Consider the following 17,576-nt stretch of genomic DNA (forward strand, 5'->3'; position numbering starts at 1 on the left):
ATATTGAGAAGCAAAGCAGCTCATAAGCCTGATCTTTATTGATCTGTTGCAACAGGGTGCTCCCCTCACCCGCAGAAAAGGAGGAGGACCCAGAACAAAAGTGTGCCTGCCCTTATATACACATTTTTAATTGCCCGCCTTGGAGTCCAAGACCACCCCCAGAAACATCATACCTACTTCACAGAAAGGGGTGTAGCTCAAGAGAAATCTGAGTACGTTGTTTACCTCTTGTCATTGTTTATCTCCTGTCTGGCAGGTTACCTGTTAATGGTCACTTGATTGGATACCCTGGGGAGCCTGGCCAGTCTTTTGTAATGATAAATACTTAGTTCCTGAGCCAGGTCACAGGCTCACCCTGTTCATACACAGATATACCCTTAAGACAGGTTTTGTAAATGAAGAGACAATGGGGAGGCTTTTCCATTTTCCTTTGACCTCGCAGAGAAAACATTTGGTCAGTCTGGGAGCCAAAATGGCTCCAGGACTGCTTTCCTGTGCTGCTTCAGATATGTGGTTTATATGTTTATGTACGTGTTTGCGTGGTACATTTATGAACATTTATTATAAAAATATAAGACCTTAATTTATTTATTTCAGACTTAACCCTTCTTAATCCCTTGCTGCCTGCAGGTGTGCAGGAAGCTGGAGAACGCAACACAGGAGCTGGTCGAAGCCTTGGGACGGGGAAATGAGCTGACTGCAGCCAAGATTCACCTGCAGACAGGTGAATCGACCATGTATCTCTCGCCTGGGATGGGTGGGACTCTCAAGATCCTTTAGCCGTGGCGTAAAACAAAAGTTTTTAAATTTTAACTTTCCGTATGTTGCATAAAGCACCCGAAAAATTCTCCAAAGCCAAGGAAAGAGGAACTGAAATATTTGCGACTCTGAAGTTGGGTTTCCCCAGCCACTCTGGGCAGCTTCCAACAAAGATTAAAAATACATTAAAATGTCGCACATGAAAAACTTCCCTGTATCTGAGTTTCTAACCCAGTCTTGACCCTGCGCTCTTTCTGCAGAGCTGGAGGCTGCGAGGCAGAAGGGGACCGCAGCAGAGAGCCAGCGCGATCGGCTGCAGGAGGAGAAGGAGATCCTCTCCCGTCAGCTGTCAGAGAAGCAGGACATGATCCTGAAGCTGGAAGAGGAAGCAGCGCGGTGAGTCTTGATGCTCAGATTCGAGGCTCCTTCCCAGGGAACTCTGGGAAATGTAGTTCCATGTGAAACTTTGTTTCCTGGCCCTAAGATTAACAAACTACATCAAAGTTACCTACTATCTTATGGCCCAGGATGCCTGGTGAAGCAACTGGTCTGTGTTTTAGAACGCTGATGCGTGCCTGTCAGCTGTAGAGAAATGGGCAGTAGAGAAAATGGCAGAGATGCAGAGGCTTGTGGGACTTGATCAGGAATTATTGTCAAGCCCAGTCAACGCAATGCTTTCATTGCGGACACAATGGCTTGCTCCATATTTTCATAATTCCTCATAGTAATCCCACGTGACCACCACAGGCAATGTATAAATTTAGTGAATAGAAATTTTTAAAAAAGATATATCCAATATATAGTTCTGGCATGGCCTTTGCCAGATGAGTGGGGTATAAATAATAAATTATTATTATTTCTATTTATTTATTTATTTATTTATTTATTTAGCCGAGCTCAAGCTTGAAGCTGCTGAAATGTCAGCAAATGTAATAGTGGGGTGCAGATTTGAACCCGGGTCTCCCCGTTGCTGGTCCAACACCCTGACCCCCCAGAGCCACATTCACACCAGACGCCTGAAGCACTATGACTTCACTTTACGCAGTCATGCTGTCGTCCCTGAATCCTGGGAACTGTAGTTTAAAGGTGTCGAGCGTCCCCCTTCCAGAGCTACGGTCTCCAGAGAGGGACCAATGGTTAAGCCTCTCTGGAAATTGTAGCTCTGGGAGGTGGGAGCCTCCTAACGGCGCTCAGTTCCCAGGCTCCCGCTAACCCTGTTCCGTGTGCCGCAGGCTGTCCGTGGAGAAGGCGAGGGCAGAGCAGGAGCGCGACGAAGCCCAGCGGGAAGCTCGCGAGACGGCCGAGTGCCGGGAGGTACGGAGAGGGGCGGCTCCTGGAGCAGCGAGGGGCGCAGGTCTGGGGCGGGTGGGGAAGGGGAGCGGGGGCCCAGGTGCGAGAGCCACAGCTTGGCGGCAGGGTGCCTGCTCAGCGTGCCGAATGCCCCAGGTTTGGTCCCCTGACCTAGCCACTGATCCACGCGACGGTCACCTCCAGACTTGATTATTGTATTTTTTTCTAACATGATTTTTATTAAGTTTTCTATGTTTCATTACATTTTCATATCAGAAATCCATAACTGAAGACATTGCTTACATAAAGCACCGACCTCCTTCCCTCCCTCTAACTTCCGCACAACTTTACCAATTTCTTCACATTTCTGTTACCACGTTCTTACCTTATAGCTATCTTTTAACATTCACCTCCTTATATGTAAATCAGCTCCTTATTTTCACATTACCAAACATTTCAACTCAAACCTACAAACGTTTTCAACTGTTTACCATTTTCTTTCATATAGACTATAAATTTGCTCCAGTCCTTTTGAAACAGTTCATCACGCTGTTTCCAGATCTTCCCAGACTTGATTATTGTAACTCACTCTACGTGGGGCTGCCCTTGAGACTGACCCAGAAACTCCAGCGGGTGCAGAATGCCGCGACGAGACTTCTTACGGGGTCCTCGTCGCGGGATCACATTCACCCGGTGCTATACCAGCTGCACTGGCTCCCGGTGGAGTACAGGATCAGGTTTCAGGTGCTGGTTTTAACCTTTAAGGGACGCGGGTGGCGCTGTGGGTTAAACCGCAGAGCCTAGGGCTTACCGATCAGAAGGTTGGCGGTTTGAATCCCCACGACGGGGTGAGCTCCCATTGCTCGGTCCCTACTCCTGCCCACCTAGCAGTTCGAAAGCATGTCAAAGTGCAAGTAGATAAATAGGTACCGCTCCGGCTGGAAGGTTAGGGTTAGGGCGTTTCCATGCACTGCTCTGGTTCTCCAGAAGCGGCTTAGTCATGCTGGCCACATGACCCGGAAGCTGTACACCGGCTCCTTTGGCCAATAAAGTGAGATGAGCGCTGCAACCCCAGGGTCGGCCACGACTGGACCTAACGGTCAGGGGTCCCTTTACCATTACCTTTTAACCTTTAAAGTCCTATACAGCCTAGGACCCTCGTACCTACAGGACCGCCTCTCCTGGGATGTCCCACGGACGACCTTACGGTCTTCAAACAAAAACATCTTGGAGGTCCCGGCCACAGGGAGGTTAGGCTGGCCTCAACCAGAGCCAGGGTTTTTTCGGCTGTGGCCCCGATCTGGTGGAACGCTCTGTCCCAAGAGACCAGGGCCCTGTGGGACTTGACATCTTTCCGCAGGGCCTGCAAGACAGAGCTGTTCCACCAGGCCTTTGACCAGGGCACAGCCTGACCCCCTCCTTCTGTAATCCTCATAGAACTCTAGCCCATAGAATTGATTTTAGAATGAATGGATTTTAGAATGTATTTCAATTCATTGATTGTGATTTTATGTAAACTCTCTTATTTTTACTGTTGTTAGCCGCTCTGAGCCCGGCTTCGGATGGGGAGGGTGGGATCTAAATAAAAAATTATTATTATTATTATTATTATTAAGGGTATCTCCTCGGGGTAAGGCATCTTCCTGCTGAAAGTTGCAAGTTGCCTTTCATGAGGACTGGTATCTTTCTTCTCAGCAGAGGGGGACCTGCTTTGAATACCCGCTCTTTGTAGGGCTGGAAGAGGAGACTGCCTGCCTCTCAGTGGAGGCCGGTGGTTTGAAAACTTCTTTCTCCAGGCCACACTTTCAGAATAAAAGTTTGCCACACTGAATTTTTTTATTGATAAGATATTATTATTATTATTATTATTATTATTATTATTTATACCCCACCCATCTGGCTGGGTTTCCTCAGCCACTCTGACACTGGAAATCAAGAAGAAGCAACAGCTTGCGGTGCTTGAGTTATAACCCCAAACACAACTACTTGGTGATACGATTGTGGGGCATCCAGAAAGTGGACAATGCAGCCGCATAAGAACATGGATGAATGTTTCTTTGATGGCCCTTGAATCTTCCCGCCAGAGTTGGACCCCGTGGTCTGACTCTGCGTAAACCAGCTTTCTGTATCCCTCTTGAAATCGCATCTTTCTTCAGTTACATTTTATCTAGTTTGTAAAATCTATACACCGTTTGATGGGGGGGGGGAGAAACCCCTCAAAGCTGTTTACAAAATTCAGCAAAATCGAGAGAGATTGACAGAAGGTACAGAAGGTAAAATGCTAAAAACCGACTGAAAATATCTCAGCCTTCTAGGCGCCTGGGTAGACGTCTCTAAACAGGGGTGTTTTTTGCAGTGTAAGGTGACTCAGAACAGTATAACTATTCTATTTCAGAAACAATCTCAAATAACACCATCAACAAACGGATTTTTAAAATGTTGGTGTAAAGTAATACAAATCGGAGTAAAATAATGCAAATAAGCCAACCTAACCAAACTGCCGAAATGTTCAAAGTTTATAGATCTGGAAAACCAAATTGCCCGCCGCCAGCTCTCGGAGACGGAGTTGGAGCTGAAGGCTACCCTTGTGACTCTGTGGGAGCGCAGCGCCCAGCTGGAGGACCTCAAGGGTGCCCACAGCACCCTTCAGTAAGTGCCTGTTCCTCTCCGAGACCCCACCCAAAAGTGGGTCTGGGTTCGGGTGGGGTGGTCTCCCTTCTTTTGTGGCATAGGGAGCAGCATCGTCCTGACTTTCTCCTGTCCCCCATCCCACCCCAAAAGGCAGGAGCGAGAGGCTGTCGGCGAGGAGCTGGCGAGCGCAAAGGCGGAAATGGAGAGGACCCAATCCAGCATGGAGGCCTGCGCCTGCTCCTTGCAGGAGATGGACGGCGCTCAGGCGCAACTCCTGGAAATTGCCAGTTTCCTCGAACGGGTGCTGCAGGGAGAGGTGAGGCGGCCGTGTGCAGTGGGGTCCCTGCCATCTCTCTCCCCTGTGGGAAAGGGTCTTGGAATCACAGAATGGTAGAGTTGGCAAGGGACCCCCAAAGGTCATCCAGCTCAACCCGCTGCAATGCGGGAATCGCAGCTGAAGAACCCCTTCGGAGTCATATCGTGGCGGCGCTCCCAACGCTCTGCTCTTTTGCAGGTGGTCGACACGGCCCCCAGAAGGCGGCCCTGCACCCCCAGGCGACTCACCCCCCACCGCTTTGGGACTTCCTTTGTGGACAGCATCTTGCAGGCAGTGGCGGAGAGAGGTGGGGGTTTCTGTTCGCCCATCTCGGGGGGGGGGAGGGGCCCCGAACACAAACCCGGAGCGGAAAGCACTCCCCCTTGTCATGTTGCCAGCCCTCATGGGGGAAAGGGGTAATAATAATAATAATAATAATAATAATAATAATAATAATAATAATATTTATACCCCGCCCATATGGCTGTGTTTCCCCAGCCACTCTGGGCGGCTTCCAACAGAACACTAAAATACAATAACCTATTAAACATTAAAAGCTTCCCTAAACAGGGCTGCCTTCAGATGTCTTCTAAACGTCTGGTAGTTGTTCTCTTTGACATCTGGTGGGAGGGTGTTCCACAGGGCGGGTGCCACCACCGAGAAGGCCCTCAGAGCTGGACCTCAGTGTCCGGGCAGAACGATAGAGGTGGAGACGCTCCTTCAGGTATTCTGGACCGAGGCCGTTTAGGGCTTTAAAGGTCAGCACCAACACTTTGAACTGTGCTCGGAAATGTACTGGGAGCCAGTGTTTCAAGACCTGTGTTATGGGTTCTCAGCGGCTGCTCCCGGTCACCAGTCTAGCTGCCGCATTCTGGATTAGTTGCAATTTCCGGGTCGCCTTCAAAGGTAGCCCCACGTACAGCGCGTTGCAGTAGTCCAAGCACCGCCCCCAGGCCACTCAATTGCAGCCTCCCTCTTAATTCTGACTCAAGGGGGCATTGCAGGTTTTCACACACACACCTCCAAATTTTGTGCCTCCTGTTCTTTTTCAGACGTGGAAACTCCCGGGATTTGGAGCGAGAGCACCGCTTTCACGAAAGCCGTTCATGAAGGTCCGCCCAAGCCGGCAGGTAACTAGGACTCGGCCCTGAGAGGGGACCAGGGTTCGAATTCCCCGCTCGCCCACAAAGCTCCCCAGTGGGTGTGCCCTGGGGGTGGGCAGCCCCCTGCCTCTCTCAGCCTCGCCTACCGTGCAGGGTTGTTGGTGGGGATTAGACGGGGACGGGGAGGAAAGCCACGTCCGTCCCCTTGAGCTCCTGGGAGGGAAAAGGTGCGACAGGAACGCAATAAATGAACGAAACGAAGCCGTCTCACGGTCTGTCCCGTCCGCAGAGCTCCAGGATCACCTCTCCACCCACGTCCAAGACTTGCTGTCCGTTTCAGAACAGCTCCGCCTCCTGGCTTCGCAGCAGCAGAGGGCCGCCCAGGAGGAGAGGGAAACCCTGCAGGCGGAAATGTAAGTGGGTCTGGCGGCTTGCTTTGCGCTGGGGAAACCCAGAGGTGAAGATGCTCTACCTGAGGTTCCTGCATTGAAGGAGCTTGGGCTACAGGACCCTTCCAACTTCTCAATAGTGATGGAATGCACAGGTGGGGAACGCTTATTTTTTTGTGAGTCTTATATTACCTGTAAAGGGAGCCATTACATGGATTAATATATTATTATCCTGTTGAAGCTGCGCTGTGTCTTTTCTCCTCCCAGGCTGTGACACCTAATGGTCTGGCTTTTTTATTCTTTTACCTTTTTCATTAACAAATCACTTTGTTTTATTTTTAAAAAGAAGCAGCACCTCCAGTTTAAATAAAGGGAATCGGGTACAGCAGAGGAGCAGGAACTTGTTTCCAGCGGCCTTCTCTTCCGGGGGCCACAATCCATGCAGGCCCCGATCTCTTTCTCCTTCCTTCAGGCAAGGAAGAAGCTAAGGGCAAATTTCCAAAGCACTCGTAGAGAAGTCAAAGCGATTCTTTGAATATTTTCAAGGTGCAATCAGGATTCCCATGTGAAGCATTGGCGAGGGGGGGCCTCAGGCTCCGTGGGCTGAATGCGGCCCCCCAACCTCTCCGCCTGGCCCCTGGGACTCTCCCCGGACCATGGCCCTTGCTTTGCCCACTCTATGAGTGTTTTGGAAATGTGCCCTTAGCTTCTTCGTTGCCTAATAATAATAATAATAAATTTTATTTATACCCCACCCTCCCCGGCCAGAGCCAGTCTCAGGGCGGCTAACACCAGTAAAATGACAGTAAAAACATAATGGGGGGGAGGGGAAAACCCCCAATTTAAAATACAGGTTAAAATGTGATTTAAAATGCAGCCTCATTTTAAAAGTAGCCCATAGATCAAGAACAGAAGGGAGGGCAACATAAGGGTCAGACTGAGTCCAAACCAAAGGCCAGGCGGAACAGCTCTGTCTTGCAGGCCCTGCGGGAAGATGTCAAGTCCCACAGGGCCCTGGTCTCTTGGGCCAGAGCATTCCACCAAGTGAAAAAGAATAAAAAAATCAGACCATTAAGCGTCACAGCCTGGGAGGAGAAAAGACACAGCGCAGCTTCAACAGGATAATAATATATTAATCTGTGTAAAGGTTCCCTTTACAGGTAATATAAGGCTCACAAAAAAATGAGTGTTCCCCACCAGTGCATTCCATCACTATTGAGAAGAAACATTTTGCCTAGTCTTAAATGGGCCAGGCTTTTGCGAATACCGGAGGTGCTGGGTGACCTTGTGACGCAGTATTTGTACAAAAAATAAAACCATGCGTTGTATATATTGTTAAAAGGTCCTTTTTGCTCTGCCGTTTGGATGCTCTTAGATTATGAGATACATTTTCAAGAAGGGCAGTCCTAGAATCGTAGAACTGTCGAGTTGAAAGGCACCCCGGGGTCATCTAGCCCAACCCCTTGCCGTGCAGGATCAATCCAGATTATTCCCCCAGACTGGGCAACGCAGAGTTGAATTTGGGGGCCTCTCTCTCTTCTCCCCCCCCCCCCGCAGTTTGCGGCTCCAGGGCCTGGAGAGGGAGCTGGAGGCAGAGGTTGATTCCCGCGACGCCAGCATTGCCCAGCTGAGCAAGACTCTCCGCGACAGGATGCAGGTGAGGTTGCCAGGAGGAGGGGGATCTGGGTCAGGATGGGGCCGCAGGGCTCGGAGGATCTGGGGCATGGATCGGCTGGGGATCCGCTTCTAGGGCGCTGCAGCAACCAGGGAGCCAGCCTCCATCTCGATCAGCCTGCATGTCTCTGAAGATGCTGTGGAACAGATAGGTAGATAATTTATTACGGTCAAAGACCAGCTCACATAACATAACACAATAAAAACAGCGTTCATAAAGATAAAATATACAATCGGAGCAGATTGCAGCAATAACTCATGAGTTAAAACTGAGATATATGCATAAACTCGTACAGCTGAGATTTGGGCTACCATTAAAAAATTGACCCTGAGGCGCCCCAAAGGGAGACTTCAGCATTTCCCTAGCAGGCTATTTTATCCTGTGCCTACAAATCTGGACGCAGAATCTGGCTACCAGCCAGGTCGTCTTGTGATCTTTGCCTAAGAGGAGAGAATTAAGTTTAGACTTGTCCGAAGGTTCGGCAAGCCTCTTCAGCGAAGGATCAATGGTGTCTCTACGAATCTCAACATAAAAAGGACATCTGTTTGGGTCTTCCTATTTCCCCTAATGGGCAGGCGCAAAGTCTCTGTGTGTACAGGACTCTTCTACAGGAGCCTTCCAGAACCAGTGAGGGCAAGGCTGAGCTTCGAGCAAGAGTAAAAGCCCTTCTTGTGTTTCCGGATGTGAGGAAATAGAGATATGTCGCTGGAGTGGCCACGTATCTCCTGTTTTCTATGCGCTGTGGAATAAAAAAAAAGAGGATTGTAGAGTTGGAAGGGACCCCCAATTGTTATCCAGTCCAGCCCCCTGCAATGCAGGAATCACAGCTGCAGAATCTTTGGCAGATAGCCACCCGAGCTCTCTTTACAAGACAGGAAATTCCACCACCTTCCCAAGGACTGTCAAACAGCTTTTACTGTCAGAAAGTTCTTCCTAGGCTTCCGAAAGGAATCCCCTTTCTTCTTGTTTGAATCCTTCGCAAAAGAGATTCCAGGATAAGGGACATAGCCTGAAAATAAGGACCACTTATTTTAATCAGAAGGGACGCGGGTGGCGCTGTGGGTTAAACCGATCAGATTTGCCGATCAGAAGGTCGGCGGTTCAAATCCCCATGACGGAGTGAGCTCCCGTTGCTCGGTCCCTGCTCCTGCCAACCTAGCAGTTCGAAAGCACATCAAAGTGCAAGTAGATAAATAGGTACTGCTCCGGCGGGAAGGTAAACGGCATTTCCGTGCGCTGCTCTGGTTCACCAGAAGCGGCTCAGTCATGCTGGCCACATGACCCGGAAGCTGTCTGTGGACAAACGCTGGCTCCCTTGGCCAGTGAAGCGAGTTGAGCACTGCAACCCCAGAGTCGGTCACGACTGGACCTAATGGTCAGGGGTCCCTTTACCTTTACCTTTTATTTTAATCAGAAACCAAGAAGAGAAGAACAACTTTAAGAAAGAAATGGGGGAAATTTACAATGCATTTAAGAGAACATTGAAAACAACCAAAACTTTGGCAGGACTTGAGTAATGCTTGTAATGTACAAAAAACTGGGGTAAAAATGGATTATTATTATTTATTTAAAAAAACAGAGAAAATTAAGGGAAGCAATTGAAAAAAAGAATGATCAGGGTAACCATGGAAAGGCAGAGGAGAGTCGAAGGATTCAGGGAAATCCTAAATGATGATGTTGGTGTTTAATGCGTGAATTTAAATTTGCAATGTAAAAATATTTGGCAAAGAAAATAAGGAACGTATTAGGGGATGATTAGCTGCTTGTGCTTAAAATGGTGCCCCTTCAGAGTTTGTGCGGCCCCACAAACCTCTGTGTGTGACAGAGCTCCTCAGACATGTCTGCTCTAGTCACTGTTAGAGTCCGACAGTGGCTGTTTGTGGAAACGCCTCCAACAAAGAAGTTCCTTAACGGAAACACGTCTCCTGGACTCACGACGTGACAGCTTCCGACGAAGCATGGGTCTCCCTGCAATTGCTTCTGACACCTCCCCACTATTTTCACTGGACGTGTCTCTCACCCCTTTCTCCCCCCTGCTTCCTGCCTGCGCTGCTGCATCTCTCTCAGTATCCCTGAGATCCTCCTCCAGAGACCCCGCGCTCCCCCTGCTGGTCCCTGCCTTGGCTGTTGAGTCTCTCCCAGTCTCTGGGAGCCCTATCACCTCCTTTCCCTCTGATGTCAGTTCCCTGACATCCACCTCCCCTCCAGGGCCCCCTTCCCCCCCGCCCCCTCCCTCTCCTCTGGGCGGTGAGGAGCTGAAACCCCGAAACGAATCCTCTTCATCTTCCGACGTCTCGAACATCTCCCTCCATCGGTCTTTGTTCCGACTCGCTGAATCCTCCTCCACCTCGGAATCAGAGAACCCCTCCAACTCCTCTTCTTCGTCTGTGGTGGCGAAGTATTCCCTCCGGAACCTCGCCACTGGCTGGGGTTTTCGAGGGAATCTCTGATGAAAAGTTTCAATTAGAACCTCGTCATCTACATCCTCTGCTCTGACCCAGGTGTTTTCCGACTCCGGTTCCCCTTCCCACATTACCAAATACACTACTTGCTCTCCTTTCCACCTGGAATCTAGGATCTCCGCTGCATGGTAGCTGTGTTCTTTTTCCTCCATCGCTGGTCCCCTATTGACCCTCCCCTCTCTGTCCCCTATATACGGTGACAGCAACGATCTGTGGAACACTGGGTGCAACTTCATGTGGTTCGGTAACCGGAGTCTGAAAGCCACTGGGTTGACCTGTTGCGTGACTTCAAATGGGCCCAGTCTTTTGGGTCTTAACTTCTTACAACCTCCTTTAAATGGTAACCCTTGGGTGGACAGCCACACCTGGTCTCCCACCCTAAGGCTTTCCCCTTCCCTTCTGGTTTTGTCTGCCTGCCTCTTATATTCCTCCTTCGCCCGGTTTAAATTAAGTTGGAGTTGGCGATGGATCGCTTCCATTTCTTCAACGAACTGTTCTGCTGCTGGAACGCTCCAGTTCTCCCCCTCCCCCCCTGGGAAGGCTCGGGGATGACACCCGTGATTGGCCAAAAAAGGGCTCATTCCCGTGGACACGTTCTCTGCATTGTTGTAAGCAAATTCTGCCAACGCCAGCTTCTCCACCCAATCATTCTCTCTGTCATTAACATAACACCTCAAATATTGCTGGAGGACACCATTAGCTCTTTCCGCCTGCCCGTTGGTCTCTGGATGACGGGCAGTAGAGAAATTAACCTCTACATGCAGTAAGCTCATGAGCTTCCTCCAGAACCTGGAAGTAAATTGTTTCCCTCGGTCCGAAACCACCCTCAAGGGGGCGCCATGCAACCTAAACACATTTTCCACAAACAATTTGGCGGTTTCTTCTGCTGTGACCGCATGTGAGCAGGCTATAAAGTGTGCCATCTTGGTTAACAGATCTACCACCACCATAATGGCTGTTTTCCCTTTGGACCTGGGCAAATCAGTCATAAAATCTATTGCCACTGCCTCCCACGGTCTTTCCGGCGTGGGTAGTGGTTCTAATAAACCTGCCGGTGCCCGCCTCTCCCCCTTGGCTCGTTGGCAACGGTCACACCCTCTCACATATTCACGCACATCTTCCCTGACCTTGGGCCACCAGAATTCCCTGGTAACCAGCCACATGGTTTTGTGTTGCCCAAAATGCCCTGCTGTGGGGTTATCGTGCAGTTGCTTGAGTACCTTTTCCCTCAATTCCCCTTCAGGTATGTATAACGCTCCCTTGTAGTACAACGCCCCATTTCTCTCCTCAAAACCCCCGGGTTTGTCTCCCTCCCTCCTAAGACTCCTGAGTTTGTCCTGGGCGTATACATCCTGCTCCGTTCCCTCTACCAGTTCCCTTTGCCCCACCAATGCCGCCCCACACACCCAGCGGTCCTCGGGAATGACATGGGTCTCTTCGGGTACACCCTCTCCCTCCAAATATTCAGGTTTGCGTGAGAGAGCGTCCGCCCTAACGTTCTCCGGGCCTGGTACGTAACAAATCTCAAAGTTAAATTTGGAGAACTCCTGGGCCCATCTCAACTGCCGTTGGTTGAGCACTCGCGCAGTTCTCCAATACTCTAGATTCTTATGGTCCGTGCACACTTGCACCTTCTGTTGTGCACCAATTAGTAGGTGCCTCCATCTCCGGAAGGCCTCATAAATTGCAAGAAGTTCCCGGTCGTACACCGTGTAGTTCCTCTCAGACTTGTTCAGCTTCCGCGAAAAGAAGGCACACGGTCGCCACTCCGACCCCTCCTTCCCCGGCTGCAGAAGAAGCACCGCCCCTATGGCTCGGTCCGACGCGTCTGTTTCGACCCTCAGCTTTTTTTGTAAATCCACATGTAGAAGTTGTTCGCCAGAGGCGAAGGCCCTTTTCAGTTCCTCAAACGCTCGCTCCGCCTCCCCCGTCCAAACAAACTTCTTTTTGCTGCTGAGACAGTCCGTGATGGGCGCCGTCAGGTGGGCGAAGTTGCGGATGAACTTACGATAAAAGTTTCCAAACCCTAGGAACCTCTGCACATCCTTCTTGGTCTTGGGTGTTTTCCATTCCAGCACCGCTTGAACCTTGCCGGGGTCCATGGCCAACCCTTTGTCTGACAAGCGGTACCCCAGGAATTCCACCTCCTTGGTATGAAACTGACACTTCTCCAGTTTCACCCACAGTCGGTTGGCTTGCAGCCTGCTCAACACTTCTCTGACGTCTCTCACACGTCTCCTCATTCTCCGAATACACCAACACGTCATCTAAGAAGGCCACGCAATTCTTGTAGAGCAAAGGCCCCAGTACGTGGTTCATGAAAGCTTGAAAACACGCGGAGCCTGTTTGTAATCCAAAAGGCATAACTAAGTATTCAAATGCCCCCAAAGGGGTGAACATGGTGGTCTTCCATTCATCCCCTTTCCTTATACGTATCAGGTTGTACGCCCCCCTTAGGTCCAGCTTTGTAAAAATCTTTCCCTTCCGCACCCTGGTCAAAATATCATCAATCCTGGGCATGGGAAAAGCCGCCGGCTCTGTCACTGCATTTAAGGCCCGAAAGTCACATACCAGCCTCGGCTTGTCCGTGTTTTTTTTGTCCACAAAAAACACTGGGCTACCCCCCGCTGCCTTGGACTCTCTGATGAAGCCCCTCTTCAGGTTCTTGTCAATGAACGCTCGCAACTCCTGCATTTCCCTGTCTGACATGGCATACAACTTGCCTACAGGAAGCTGTGCTCCAGGGAGTAAATTGATCTGGCAATCAAAGGGTCTATGCGGAGGTAGTTGGTCAGCTTCCTTCTCGCTGAACACGTCGCTGAGATCAGCATACTGTGGTGGCACCTTCCCCTTCTCCACTACTTCAGTCCCTGCCAGGGTGGCTTGGGCCCCTGCTGACCCCTTTTCCCCCCTGCAGTGTTCTAAGCAATGTGCGGAACCGAAGGAAACCACTCTTTGATGCCAGCCCACCAGCGGATCATGTAGGGCTAGCCAGCTCATTCCCAAAATAATGGGAGCACCTCCCAAGGTGGCCACATTAAACGCTATCAGTTCTGTGTGCCTTGCCACCCTCATTATCATTGGGATGGTCTGCAAGCTGACTCCTCCTCCCAACAGTTCCCTGCCATCGATCGTGGTCACCTGCAGGGGGTTGCTTAAAGGGATAGTCTGTATCTGGTGTTCAGCAGCAAACTCCTTGCTCATAAAATTGCAGGAGCTGCCTGAGTCCAACAGTGCCTTTATTTTTAGGGGGTGTCCATTTTGCAGCTCTAGCGACACTTCAATCACTAGAGCCGGTCGAGGAGCTTCTGGTACTGGCACTTGGGGAAGGGGCACTTTCACTGCTCTTTGGCCTGGCTGCAGTGCCCTGATGGCAACCAGGCGTTGGCTTTTACCTGCTCCGTTTCTCCCTGCTCTTCCCCCTCAACAGTTCCCACCATCCCTTGCCATTCCTTCCTCTGGGGGCAGACTCTGGCAAAGTGGCCTGGCTGTTGGCAGAGATAGCATTTCCGGGCTCCCTTTCCCTCCTTCTTCGCCCCCTCACTGGGCTTTGAAACTGCGCGCGCGCGGGCTGTTCCGATTTCCATCGGCTCTGCCGGCGGGAAAGCTGGCTCAGGAATGTCTGGAATGCGTAACTCCTTCCAACGTTCCCCTCTCCCTTCCCGCCTCTCCAAGGCTCTTGCCTCCTGGCGCGCTCCAATGGTCAGCGCAGATTTGGTCAGCTGATCCATAGACACCGCCCTGGGGCTCCTGGCCAGCTCGTCTTTCACAGCTGAAGAAAGACCTTCTTCAAATAGCATCTGAATGGGTGCTGCCGATAAATCCCACCCCAATCTGTGAATCAGCATGGTAAATTCAGTCCAGTACTCACGGACAGATCTGCTTCCCTGCTTGCAAGCCATTAACTGTCTGCGCACCGCCCCTTCCTCAACGTCGCTGGAAAACATGATATCCATTGCACGAAAAAATTTCATAGTGTCCTTTAGGATATCGTTGTGCGTTGCCATCAGGGGTCGAACCCAGTCTCGCGCGCCCTTCTCAAGATGCCCAATTACAAAAGCAACTCGAGATTCCTCATCAGGGAACTCATCAAACTGGACATTCAGGGCATATTGCATTTCAGTCCTAAAGGCATGGTAATCCTTGGGGTCCCCCCCAAACTTCTGCACCAATCCTGGTACCTTTCTGGGGAACTGAGTGGTTCTCCCCTTCTTGTCTGCATCTTGAGCCCTCCTCTCCTCGAGCCTCGCCGTCTGCAGCGCCAGTTGGACCTCCAATGCTCGGCATCTTTCTTCCAAGCTTGGATCAGCTCCTCCCCCTGCTCCGGCTGGGTCGCTCATGATGCTTTCTCCTGCACAGGCAGCGTACAGAGACTGTCGGACTGCTATTAGGGGATGATTAGCTGCTTGTGCTTAAAATGGTGCCCCTTCAGAGTTTGTGCGGCCCCACAAACCTCTGTGTGTGACAGAGCTCCTCAGACATGTCTGCTCTAGTCACTGTTAGAGTCCGACAGTGGCTGTTTGCGGAAACGCCTCCAACAAAGAAGTTCCTTAACGGAAACACGTCTCCTGGACTCACGACGTGACAGCTTCCGACGAAGCATGGGTCTCCCTGCAATTGCTTCTGACACCTCCCCACTATTTTCACTGGACGTGTCTCTCACCCCTTTCTCCCCCCTGCTTCCTGCCTGCGCTGCTGCATCTCTCTCAGTATCCCTGAGATCCTCCTCCAGAGACCCCGCGCTCCCCCTGCTGGTCCCTGCCTTGGCTGTTGAGTCTCTCCCAGTCTCTGGGAGCCCTATCACCTCCTTTCCCTCTGATGTCAGTTCCCTGACAGAACGCTTGGAGCACGGAAGGTGGGACAGGTTGTCCGAACTCTTTCCTCTCCCTGGGCAGCATCTGCCACCCTGTTTCCCACCCCCAGGGTCCAAGGGACTAGAAACTTAGCCAGGCTTTGGCGAAACCACTGTGAAGCCTTTCTCCCTCCCCGCCCTCTTACGCTCTCTCTCTCTCACACAGGATGAAAAGGAGCTTCAGGAAGTTATCCGGCAGCAGGACAGGAAGCTCCAGCAGCTGGATGACCAGAGTGCGGACATCCGGGTAGGTCCAAGGGCCCCCTGCCCTCGGGAAGGAGAAGGTCCTGGAGCTCACAGGTGAAGCTGCCTTAATATGTGCATGGTCCATAGACTGCAATACCGCCTCCCCTGGCTGGCAGCAAACGCTCCCCGGGGTTTCAGGAAGAGGGTCTCCCCCAGGCCACCGGGGAATTGAACCTGCCGCCTTCTGCATGCCAAGCAGGTGCTCTGCCACTTAGCTGCAGCCACTTCTCTGAACCGTAAAGATTCTAGTCCTCATTGCCTGAAATAAGGGGCTGGTTTAAGTGGAAACGTGGGCAGCAGCCATGATGTTCTGTGCTGCCTTCATCCTCCGGCCTCCTGCAAAGGGGTGGGTTGCTGAACCCCGAGTGGCTGCTAAACGCCCCTTCCCCCATCTCTCTCTCCCTTCCCCAGATCCTAAAACTGGAGTTGGATCAGCTGAAATCTGACCTCCGGAGCTGCGAGATGGAGAGGTCAGCCCTGTGGGAAGAGCTCAGGGAGCAGAAGCCGTCCAGCGCGGATTGGGTCCAGGAGAAGATGTGTCTGCAGCGGCAGGTATGGGGCTGGGTGGCGTCACTGGGGTCAGGATCCGGGCAGCGGCAGTAGTCCATCCTCAAGGTTATCCACGTATGGACTGCGGCCGTCAGGCTATCCCCGCGTGGCCAGAGATTTATTTGTACTCAATGAATTTTCAAGTGGTTTTATTTGCACTGAGAAAAAAAATAATAATTTGGGTCTTTTGTGGGGTCTCTTGGAACAGATCCTGCAGAAACAGTAAAGGGTTTCAACTCTTCCCCCCTCCCCCAATCCCACGGTGACCCCAAACCACCGCCCTGTGGTTCAAGACGGAGCCTTCTTGTCCCCTTAGGTTGCCAAGCTGAGGGAACTTCTGGCTGGCCAGGACAGCGAGAACATGGACCTCGTGATGAGATACCAAGGCCGGGTGAGGAGCTGGGGTGAGGGATGCAGGGAAGAAGCCTTCCGGGGAGGGCTGGGAAATGGCCGCCCTTGCATGGACCAGCCCCCTAACTCCTCGCTCTTTTAGCCCCCTAACTCGTTCTTTCTGCTCCTGGCTTCCAGGTGAGGCATCTGGAGGAGCATCTTCTCCACACTCAACGGGAGGTGAAGGCACTCAAGAGGACGGAGGCAAAGATAAAGGAGGTGAGACCCAATTGGTCTTGGGATGTGAGACCCAATTGGTCTTGGGATGTGAGACCGTATCTGGGAGGCTTGGAAGGCCGGATCGGATCTTGGGGGGTCTCAGGAAGTGAGGCCCAATTTGGGGGTCTTGGGAAGCGAGACACAATCCCCTGGGGGTCTGGGGCACCTTCGATTTCCTTTGCCCACCTCCCTCGGGATTTTCCCCCTCCCCCTTTTTTTAAATATCCAAGGGACTCCGTCCTTCATCTTGGACAGGGAGGATGATGGGACTTATAGTCCAGGAAAATCTGGAGGGCCACAGATATCTACACCCCCCCCAACTTGGTTGCATTAGAGCAGGGGTCAGCAAACTTTTTCAGCAGGGGGCCGGTCCACTGTCCCTCAGACCTTGTGGGACTATATCCCTCAGACTATTTTTTTTTGGGGGGAGGAACGAATTCCTATGCCCCACAAATAAACCAGAGATGCATTTTAAATAAAAGGACACATTCTACTCATGTAAAAACACGCTGATTCCCGGACCGTCTGTGGGCTGGATTTAGAAGGCGATTGGGCCGGATCCAGCCCCCGGGCCTTCATTTGCCTACCCGTACAGATGGAAGATTTTCTCCGTCTCTGGCCCTTCCTTTCCCCCAAAAGTAACTCTTTATGACTTTTATGGAAAGAAAATCCTAACTTCCTAGCCCTCCTCCAGC

The 17,576-nt window shown here is 51.3% G+C and overlaps 1 protein-coding gene across 1 annotated transcript in view; it reads left to right on the forward strand.

Annotated features, from left to right (window-relative positions):
- SPAG5 (sperm associated antigen 5) overlaps positions 1-17,232 on the forward strand; it is a 30,154-nt gene extending 12,922 nt beyond the window's left edge. The window contains exons 10-23 of the mRNA XM_082200898.1: positions 620-724; positions 1,020-1,155; positions 1,992-2,073; positions 4,565-4,698; positions 4,831-4,996; positions 5,195-5,303; positions 6,049-6,126; positions 6,389-6,512; positions 8,046-8,145; positions 15,644-15,724; positions 16,135-16,275; positions 16,589-16,663; positions 16,801-16,929; positions 16,985-17,232. Coding sequence (XP_082057024.1) covers positions 620-724; positions 1,020-1,155; positions 1,992-2,073; positions 4,565-4,698; positions 4,831-4,996; positions 5,195-5,303; positions 6,049-6,126; positions 6,389-6,512; positions 8,046-8,145; positions 15,644-15,724; positions 16,135-16,275; positions 16,589-16,663; positions 16,801-16,929; positions 16,985-17,215 — 1,691 coding nt within the window. The 3' untranslated portion in view covers positions 17,216-17,232. The remainder of the gene's footprint in view (positions 1-619; positions 725-1,019; positions 1,156-1,991; positions 2,074-4,564; positions 4,699-4,830; positions 4,997-5,194; positions 5,304-6,048; positions 6,127-6,388; positions 6,513-8,045; positions 8,146-15,643; positions 15,725-16,134; positions 16,276-16,588; positions 16,664-16,800; positions 16,930-16,984) is intronic.
- The last annotated feature ends 344 nt before the right edge of the window (positions 17,233-17,576 follow it).

Source organism: Podarcis vaucheri, assembly GCF_965113315.1.
Source record: "Podarcis vaucheri genome assembly, chromosome: 15".
NCBI classification, from domain to species: domain Eukaryota; kingdom Metazoa; phylum Chordata; class Lepidosauria; order Squamata; family Lacertidae; genus Podarcis; species Podarcis vaucheri.